This window comes from Camelina sativa, chromosome 20, assembly GCF_000633955.1.
Source record: "Camelina sativa cultivar DH55 chromosome 20, Cs, whole genome shotgun sequence".
Taxonomy (NCBI): Eukaryota; Viridiplantae; Streptophyta; class Magnoliopsida; order Brassicales; family Brassicaceae; genus Camelina; species Camelina sativa.
This window is the reverse complement of record NC_025704.1, coordinates 22,371,679-22,381,558: the sequence shown is the minus strand read 5'-3', so window position 1 is coordinate 22,381,558 and position 9,880 is coordinate 22,371,679. Positions and strand designations below refer to the sequence as shown.

At 37.0% G+C, this 9,880-nt stretch overlaps 3 protein-coding genes across 5 annotated transcripts in view; 1 reads left to right on the top strand and 2 right to left on the bottom strand.

Moving 5' to 3' along the window:
* LOC104771420 (zinc finger BED domain-containing protein RICESLEEPER 3-like) overlaps positions 1–2,954 on the bottom strand; it is a 4,620-nt gene extending 1,666 nt beyond the window's left edge. The window contains exons 1-3 of one of the 2 annotated variants that reach the window (XM_019242501.1): positions 2,789–2,954; positions 2,636–2,713; positions 807–1,863 (exon numbers count right to left, since the gene is read on the bottom strand). In XM_019242501.1, coding sequence (XP_019098046.1) covers positions 807–1,863 — 1,057 coding nt within the window. In that variant the 5' untranslated portion in view covers positions 2,636–2,713; positions 2,789–2,954. The remainder of the gene's footprint in view (positions 1–806; positions 1,864–2,635; positions 2,714–2,788) is intronic. The other variant, XM_019242502.1, reaches the window with a different exon arrangement.
* LOC104771422 (thioredoxin-like protein Clot) lies at positions 3,066–3,786 on the top strand. Of its 2 annotated transcripts, XM_010495938.2 has the most exons (3): positions 3,066–3,258; positions 3,348–3,620; positions 3,747–3,786. In XM_010495938.2, the coding sequence occupies exons 1-2, from the start codon at positions 3,111–3,113 to the stop codon at positions 3,602–3,604; spliced, it is 405 nt and encodes a 134-aa protein (XP_010494240.1). In that variant the 5' UTR covers positions 3,066–3,110; the 3' UTR covers positions 3,605–3,620; positions 3,747–3,786. The 2 variants fall into 2 exon arrangements, with proteins under 2 accessions (XP_010494240.1, XP_010494239.1); XM_010495937.2 differs by having other exon boundaries at positions 3,067–3,258; positions 3,348–3,783.
* Positions 3,750–5,481, bottom strand: LOC104771423 (uncharacterized acetyltransferase At3g50280-like). Its single transcript, XM_010495940.2, has 2 exons — positions 4,954–5,481; positions 3,750–4,723 (listed from the first exon to the last, which is right to left on the bottom strand). The coding sequence occupies exons 1-2, from the start codon at positions 5,407–5,409 to the stop codon at positions 3,827–3,829; spliced, it is 1,353 nt and encodes a 450-aa protein (XP_010494242.1). The 5' UTR covers positions 5,410–5,481; the 3' UTR covers positions 3,750–3,826.

Genomic DNA, 9,880 nt, shown 5'->3' with positions numbered 1-9,880 from the left:
CACTGGTTTCTCCAACAAGTAAATATCTAGCTCACTGCTACATTCTTCATTTGTGCATTCAGCCACCATCTCAGAGTACAGCGTATCCATCTTCTCATAACCATCCTCATCCGACAAATCATACAAATCAGTTGCTGGTACTCCAGCATCAGCTACGACCCCACCAGTAGTTGGTACAACTTGTTCACTTACGCTCAACTTCACCACATACTCTGCATACATCTTCTTCATCACACCCTTAATTGATGATCTTAGATGAGTACTTTCGACACTGTCTTTTCCATAAAGCTTGTCGAAGCAAAGACCAGCAAACTACATCTTGTTTCTAGGATCACACACACTTGCGATGATGACAAGCGGATTCATGTTTAGGAGACCATCCCAATATTTTTCAAACTTACTCCTCATCATCATTGCCTCTGTCTTTAGTAGCACATCACCAGTGGTGCTTAGATTGATAAGATTCCTCTCAATTGTCACAATCTCATTATAACAAAGAGTAGAGGTCACTGATTTGCTGGCTGAGAAAGACAAAGTGCAGTTGAAAAAGATCTTCAAGAACTTAACTAACCTCTGCACTTGATCCCAATCAGCAAAATTAGGAGGACCAATACGCTTCTGCCCTGGGAATTCAGCTTCATCACCATTCTCCTCACTATTCTCTTCAGTCTCCATGAAGTAGTCGTTATACAACTTGTCTTCAGCCAGCATCTTTTCAAATGCAACCCTAAACTTAATTGCGGCTGTGAGCATTAGATAAGTCGAGTTCCACCTGGTTGCAACATCAAGACATAAGCTTCCTCGACCTACGTTCTCTGTGTCGACCCTCAACAGGAATGACTTCAACCGATCACCTGATGATCTCACATACTTAATCGCATTTCTGATGGACACTATACTCCTTTTTGCTTTGGATAAACCATCCCTCACTATCAAGTTGAGGACATGCGCACAGCACCGCATATGAAGATAATCACCATTACTAACTAAAGCATCAGGTCCTCTCATGATCAAAGCATCAGTGAATACCCTTAGAGCCTTGTCATTCCCCTTAGCGTTATCCACTGTTACTGTGAAGACCTTCTCAATTCCCCATTCTTCAAGACAGGCTACCAAATGCTCAGCAATTGTATCACCTTTGTGATCTGTCACTGGCTTGAAACTGATAATCCTCTTCTGCAACTTCCAATCTCTGTCAATCCAGTGAGCTGTTACCACCATGTAGCTACAAGAAGTCGTGGGAGCTACCCATATATCGGTTGTCATAGACACTCTCTGCTTCTCCTTACCAAACAGCTCCTTCAAAGCTCCTTTCTCTCTCAGATACATACTGTATATATCTGTTGTGGCTGTCTTCCTGCAATGGACCGTATACATGGGAAGCATGTTGCTGCAAAATCTCCTAAAACCCTCAGACTCCACAAATGCAAACGGCAGCTCATTAAGAACGATCATCTCATTCACAGACCTTCTGAACAAAGCTTGATCATACTTGATTGCAGTCATTACACCACTGCTATCACCAGCCAACACACTCTGAGTACCACTCTCTAGATGCATCTTGTACATCTTACACCTACTAATGTGATTCTTCATTGCACTTGTTCCATGAATCACTGTGTCACATCCTAGAGCTTGACCACAGTACCGACAGTTGGCGAGGGCCTGATCATGTGCTTGCTGAATAAAATGCTCCCAAACCGGAGATCTATGAGCTGGCTTTTTCCTCGGTTGAGACGGTACAGTAGAAGTTGTAGCCTGAGTTCGTCGTCTCTTCCCACCAACTGGAGAAGCTGTCGGACCATCATCAATCTCTTCTTGTAGAACCGGGTCAATGTTCTCTTCCCCAGAGTCATGAGACATCTGTTAAAAACAACAAGTGAAAAAGATCAGTCCAAGTCTAAAGACTAACACTAACAGTACAAACAAAAGCAAAGATCAGTCCAAGTCTAAAGACTAACACTAACAGTACAAACAAAAGCATAGATCAGTACAAGTCTAAAGACTAACACTAACAGTACAAACAAAAGCATAGATCAGTACAAGTCTAAAGACTAACACTATCGGACATCAAAAGCAAACAATGAAACCAAACCCAACACATACTTAGTTCTAACTACAACAGACATCAAAAGCAAAGAATGAAACCAAGAACAAGACATACTTAGTTCTAACAAGTAACAAGACATACTTAGTTCTAACAAGTAACAACACATACTTAGTTCTAACAAGTAACAACACATACTTAGTTCTAACTACAACTATCGGACATCAAAAGCAAAGAATGAAACAAAGAACAAGACATACTTAGTTCTAATAAGTAACAACACATACTTAGTTCTAATTATAACTATCAGACATCAAAGGCAAACAATGAAACCAAAGGATACTTAGTTCTAATCGGACAACATAAGCAAAGAATGAAACCAAACCCAACGAATGAAACCAAACCCAACATAAGCAAAGAATGAAACCAAACCCAACTATCGGACATCAAAAGCAAAGAATGAAACAAAGAACAACAAATCCTAGAGCTATACAACGAATCAAAGACGGACAACAATAAAACAAAAGGATTAAGACAAAAGGATTACACGATGCTTTAGAACAAAAGGATTAAGACAAAAGAACTTACACTGAAGATTAAACACAAGGTTGATCGGGACAACACAGGATCGGATCAGAAACTCGAGAATGTCTTTCTCTGTCGCCGCTAAGAGGAAGAGTTTAGATAGATTAGGTTTAGGGTTAGAACTAATGAAATAAACCGGTGTATTAGCTAATATACCTAGGGTTAAATTTCGGGTTTCCGTCGGTTTTGTCTCTCCGAACCGAACCGAAGACAAACCAAAATTTTTTGAAAACCATTCCGATCGGAATCAAAAAACAAATATAACCGAACCGAATTGTCCGAATCTGAGTTCGGTTCAGACAATTCGGTTCGGTTCGGATTCCCAGGCCTACAAAAGACTATGGTAGCTGTTGACAAGAAAGATAATAATAATTTGGGCCTTAATTTGAGTAGCGCGGCCCAATAAGAAAAGGTTAGAAAATACTAAAATTGGTAGCGAAATCAGAATCGTTGGAGAAGAAGAAGGAAGTAGAAGAAAATGACGGTGAAGAAGATCGACGCGAATCCATCAACCTTAGAATCAGTGTTACAAGAACTGAAATCGGACGAAACCAATCGCAGCAAGATCAATTTCATACTCTTCCTCGCCGACGATGAACCCACCACCGGTCGCAGCTGGTGTCCAGGTCTCTCTGTCTCTTAGGGTTTGTTTCAATTTTCAAGCGATTTTATCATCTTGATCGATTCAATGGTTTTTTATTTTTGTGTGAATCAGACTGTGTTAGAGCTGAACCTGTGATTTTCAAGACTCTAGAGGAGTTTCCAGAGGAGGTGAATCTGATCCGTGCTTACGCCGGAGATAGACCGACGTGGAGGACTCCGGCGCATCCGTGGAGAGTTGATCCACGGTTTAAGCTCACCGGAGTACCAACTCTTGTTCGTTGGGATGGTGAATCTGTTAAGGGACGTCTTGAGGATCATCAAGCTCACGTTCCTAACTTGATCCTGCCCCTTCTTGCGCCAACCACTTGATTTGATCAATTTCTCGGTAAGAGTTAGTTCTCTTGTTTTTCAATAAATCCTTTACAATGTGAAGGAGGGAGTGATGCGACTGAGTCTTTGTTTTCCTGTTCAATGCACTGTTGCTTCTTGACTCGAACTACAAACATTACAGTTGAAATAACATTGAGCAAAGGCGCATGATTGCCAAACTCTAGAATTTATTGAAAGAAGAAAGAAAAACTTGGTAATTTATCAGAGGGAAACAAGAGACATGAACTCTTCATCTGATTCCAAAGCATCCATAAATTCTGGGACAAGACATACCTCTAAATCTATACTTGCCGCTCCTTCTCTTCCTGGATAAGCTGATACTTTTCCATCAAACTTATGCGCGTAGCCACTTCTAAGCGTCACTCCTTTTCCCATCCCAAATTCACAACCGTACTTGTTAAACCTCGGCGAGCTTCCCATCATAACGCTCATCGGTTCAAAAAGCCGATCAATGTGGTAAATATAAGGAGACTTTAACCATTGATCAATCATCTGATATACTTTTTCACTAGAATGTTCAGCTACTGCTTGATGCACTTTCATAGCAGCCCATCCAAGATCATTCTCCAACAGCTCACCAGCTTTTGCAGCCGTTCTCAAAGTACAGAGGCAGTTTCCAAAGTATTCCTTGTGAAGCGGTGGATCCATTCTTCCTCTGTTGTCAGCAGCTAGTCTACAACTTGTTTCTCGATCCACAGGTAATCTCCGCGCCCTAGCTATGCATCTCCATATAACCGCGGTTAGCGATTGGAAAGAAGAAATGGTGGTTGTTCCGCATATTTGGTTGACCTTTGCTTTAAGCAATTTTATGGTTTCTGATGAGAAACAGAATATTCTTTCCTTGAGAATTGGAGATTCATAGGGTCTGATAAATTCATCAGGATGGCTATAGGGAAGGCTGAAGAGGGGACCGTGTCCTTCAGGGATGTAACGTTTTAAGAAGGGTGGATTCTTAAGACACAAGTCATCCTCCTTGTTGCTCTCTTGTCCTTGGAAGACTTCTGACCAAGCCGTAAAGAACTTCCAGAATGAAGTACCGTCTCCCATCGCGTGGTTCATTGATAGTCCTATGATAACTCCATCTACCAATTCTGTCACCTACACAAGTGTACAAACACCCTTAAAATTCGTAATCAATTGTACTTGTAGTTTGGACTGTATAAGAAATTAGAGTGTATAATCTGGTTTAACCGGTCAAAACCGGACAGAAACCAGTAAAAATGTCAACCAATTTGATATATTTGGTTTCATTCATATCCAAAACAAAACAAAAAAAAGTTGTGAAACAGGTCAAACCGAACCATACGAAAAAGAAGAATATAACAAACCTGGACTGATAAGAGGCTCATGGTGTGTCCATCATGATTCACAGCTTTGTGATGGTCAAAGAAAGATTGAACAACCAAAGGAACATACTTTGCACCCACGATATCTTCTACACATAAATCCGAGGTCGCGTAGATGAACCCAGCTCCAGGGCTATTGTTACAATCCACAAACACAGAGTATGATTTCGGGTTTTCCGTTGTCAGGGACGAGAGGCGACCGGAGAGAGGGTAGAAATGGACGAGCGCGACCGCAAAAGACTCTCTCAGCTTCTCAAGAAGAGTGTCAATGGAGTCAAGTGGTGGCTTGTGAAAGAGGAGACCTTTTTGGATATACTGAACTGAGATCATCGCGTAGTCCCATGGGGATAAATAGTAAGGTTTCTTTGATTCTTCCGGTATGGTTTTGGGTTTCACGAAACATTTTGAGACGATTTTTACTGATGATGAAGAATCCATTGTGGAAGTATTGAGGTCTAGTGGCCTTGCATGGATGAATAATATATACGGACAGTAGACAAATATGTCTTGGTTGGTGAACCTGGAGATTAACGTTTATCCTTTACTAGTTTGGACTTTTTGAAAAGTCCAATTAACCTTTGCTTTCACCAACTGAAGAGTTGGTACACTTTAAGACAAACAAGAAGAGTTGGTGGGATTTTATATTCTCCTGGTCTTGGTCAATGAATCGGTGGATAAACAATTCGAATGGCAAAAAATTCTACAACTCCTTTTCTTACAAAGTATTATTAAAGTATTGGAACTTTGAAGGTGGATTTGTGAAACATTCGGTTTGACACGAAGAATAAAGGAATATTATAGAATGATTTTTTTTTTTTCCTAAAGTTTCATTTTGTATATACCAGAAGGTAACACAGTAAACAACAGTGGAAACTCCACAATATTACAACCACACTGCTGAGAATTAAAACAGTAGACTTTAAGATACAAGATTAGAAACAACCTATAGAATGATTGAGTAGTACGTTTCCACGAATAATCATTGTATTTGTGAGAGTTTGTCTTCGAGTTTTCAAGTTGAGAAGAGAAGGCAAGAGAAGACTCTCAAGCAATCACAGGTTTTGATTCGAAATTTGACCACAAGGCCCAACACCAAGACAGCCCATCGATCTTCGTACGAGTCATTCAAGGAAACGTGCTGGCGCCAACTCATTGTTTCCTTGTTAATGAAACTGTGTGTTATGTAAATGTAACCTGCAAGTGATGTTCGAACAAAAGAGGAAAAAGCAGTGAGTGGGTGAGATGGAAGGGAGAATTTTCAATGCGTGTAGGGTTTGAGTTGTGAATGTAAAAGCTCTATGTAGAAGCCAATTATATAAGCTTGATTCTAGTGGATTCGGGTACAGATGTTTCCCGGAGTGAGTAGGGCTTTCCTATAAGAGTTTCTATGGAGTATCTTATAGGTTCTCAAATGAGAACCGACCTATGTTATCTTCATTCTTTTCTTTTTAAAATTTTTTTTAGATACCTTCTGAAATGTAAGTATGTAACCGATGGAGGTGTTCTAAGAAACTACTAGAGAGCGGTAGAAAGAACACAAAGAATTAGATAATTTCATTAATAATACGTATCATGTTATTTTTTAAATTATTTTTTAGTAAATGTTAAACATATCTTTTAATTAATTATTTACATAATTTAAATAGTTCAAAACCTAACTGGAAAATAACTCAATTTTGCTAACCAAAAAATCCACAAAGGGAGAAGGGTTGTGATTTTGCAAATAACACAAATTCAACCAGACGCCGTCGGATGAAAACAGAGAAACAAAGGACATGGATTAGCAGAGAGAGACGTGAGCAGAGGTGAGAGGACTCTGATGCTCCTTGGTGGAAATGATGTGAAGAAAAGAGTAAATCGTGATGGAGAGGAGAGAGAAAGAGGCAGTGGAGTGGTGAAAACCAATGGTGGGTCTGGGGACTCATGCTGCTGTTGTGGCAAGTCTTGATTGTGGTGGAGAAGCCAAGACAGGTCAGATCTGGGAAGCTAAAGGGGGAAAAGGGAAAGAAAGTGTAAAGAAAGATGGAGATAAAGGATGTGTAGGGGAGCCAACTTTGGGGGCTCTACGGCGCCGTATCTGACGTCTTTTGGGGAAAGTAAAGATACCTACGTGATATCCAACAAGCCAATAGTCCTTACAAAGTGACAGAGCTTCAATAAGGATTAAACTCAAGGAGTTATGTGTGTTACTTCCTAGCCAAGTAGTTGCTGGAAAGTGGTGTAATTTATGCTAAGTAAAGAACATGAACAGTTCGAAAATTACTCAAGTCGGAATCATAAAAACGATTACCTATCTCTATTTGATTGTTGCAGATACACAATTGTGTTGATCACGGTCAATGGAAAAAACAATGAACTCAAAGTCAAGGATGAGATATACATGACAGGTAAAGAACTATTTTGAGATGGATATTTTGAGGATTTCTGATTTTATTGAAAATATTTTGCATGTTTTTGAGAATTATAATTTCTACTAACTAAATATAAAATCAATATTCAAATGAAAAATTCATGTATTTTGTCCAAATTTTTGAAAAATTCATCAGCAGTCAATGATTAAACAGCTAATTTTATGATTCATTATCACTATCTTTGTTGAAAGCCAATCTAATATCTAATATAATAAAGTAGGGTTACACCTCTAACAAGCTCTATCTATCTGCCACGTGGCACTTCTGAATTCTCTGTTTTTTTTTAATAATGTTTTATCTCATGTTTAAGCCAATTGATATGTAAATCATTAATGGGCCACATAATTTTTTCGACTTCTCGAATAAAAATCGACGGAATCTATGACTTCCGACTTCTCCTCTTCCTCGCATCTCTCTCTTCCCCACCCCTTCCCCCCTTATCTGTTCAATTCTGCGAGATTTTGAATCAGCCGAGTCGAAGGGAATCTCGACATCTCCATTCTTTCACAGCTTGACATATGGCAACTATAAAACTGACACCTGTCCAAAAAACTTGTTCACCAAAATTTTAACTAAACTACCAATAAAACACATTTAATCAAATACATATAACTCACACTTTAAACATAAAACTAAAAAAATATATTTTCAATTAATCCACAAATAAGTCATTTAATCTTACACTTTAAAATTAAACTTTCTTATATAATAAAGTAGGATACCTCCTAAAACTTTCTTCCACAACTACTGTAAAACTAACACTTGTCCAAAAAACTTATTCACCAAAAATTTAACTAAACTACCAATAAAACATATTAAATTAAATAAATATAACTCACACTTTAAATGTAAAACTAAAAAAATATATTTTCAATTAATCCAAAAATAAAACATTTAATCATACACTTTAAAATTAAAACTTTAATAGAAACCTTAAAAGAAAATTCAATTAAACCATAAGTAAAACACATTTTATCTTATATATTTAACTCAAAATTTAATATAAAACTGAAAAAAAACATTTCCAATTAAACCACAAATAAAACACATTCAATCATTTAAATTTAACTCACCCTTTAATATAAAGCTAAAACGGTTCAATCAAAACAATAAATAAAACACATTTAATCATATACATTTAACTCATACTTTAGTATTACAATTGAAATAAGATATAAAATATTTCCAATTAAACCATAAATAACACACATTTTGTCATATGAAACTGAAAAACTATTTCTAATGCAACCACAAATAAAATACATTCAATCATATAAATTTAACTCACACTTTAATATAAAATTGATAAAATTATTTCCAATTAAACTATAAATTAAACACATTTAATCATATACATTTAACTCACACTTTAATATTAAAACTGAAATAAAATAAATTTGCATTAACTTTATTTCTCCACTCAATTTTATTCAACACACAATATATTAGAATTAACTCTCATACTTTTTAGTTTCAAAACTATAACTCTCATCACTTCCCATTCCATAAATATTCATTTTTCATTCTCTCATTCTCTTTCACTTCATCTTAACTATTATAAAATTTTTGCGATTTTGGTTGGTTGGTTGGTTGGTTATTGTTGTTTGTGTTAAAAAAAAACAAATTAAATATTATTAAGTGGAGATGTTCGCATTTTTTGACAAAGTGAGCAAGTACAGGGACAACGTGAAGTTTGTTACAAGTATGGCAAAAGAAGTGGAATCTGCTTATAAGGCTGCTCAGGTAGGAAACCGCGGGGGTGAACAAGTGGAATGAATGATCTGTTGGAAACCTCCGGGTGATGGATGGGTGAAGCCGAACACTGACGGGGCTTCACATGAGAATCCGGGTCTGGCCACAGCTGGAGGAGTACTGCGAGATAGGATGGGGCAATGGTGCAGAGGTTTTGCTTTGAACATAGGAATTTGTTCTGCGCCTTTAGCGGAGTTATGGGGAGTGTATTACGGTCTCCATATTGCTTGGGAACAGAGAGTAACACGGCTTGAGCTGGAGGTTGATTCGGAGTTAGTTAGTTGATAAAATTATTTCAAATTAAACCATAAATAAAACACATTTTATCATATACATTTAACTCACACTTTAATATTAAAACTGAAATAAAATAAATTTGCATTAACTTTATTTCTCTATTCAATTTTTTTCAACAAATAATAAATTACAATTAACTCCCATACTTTTTGTTTCTAAATTGTAACTCCCATGACTTCCCATCCTATGAATACTCATTTTCTCATGCTCTTTCACTCTTTCTTAAATATTATACATTTTTTTGTGTTTTTCTTGGTTGGTTGTTATTGTTGTATGTGTCAAAAAAAAAACAAAATTTAATATTATTAGAAAAGCTTAATTGTAAATTTTAACTTTAGATACTATATGATATATATCTTACATTTTTTTTTTTGAAGATACATCTCTATTATCCCTAAAACAAACATTTTCATAATCAACCTATTACAACTTACATACAACTATCTTAG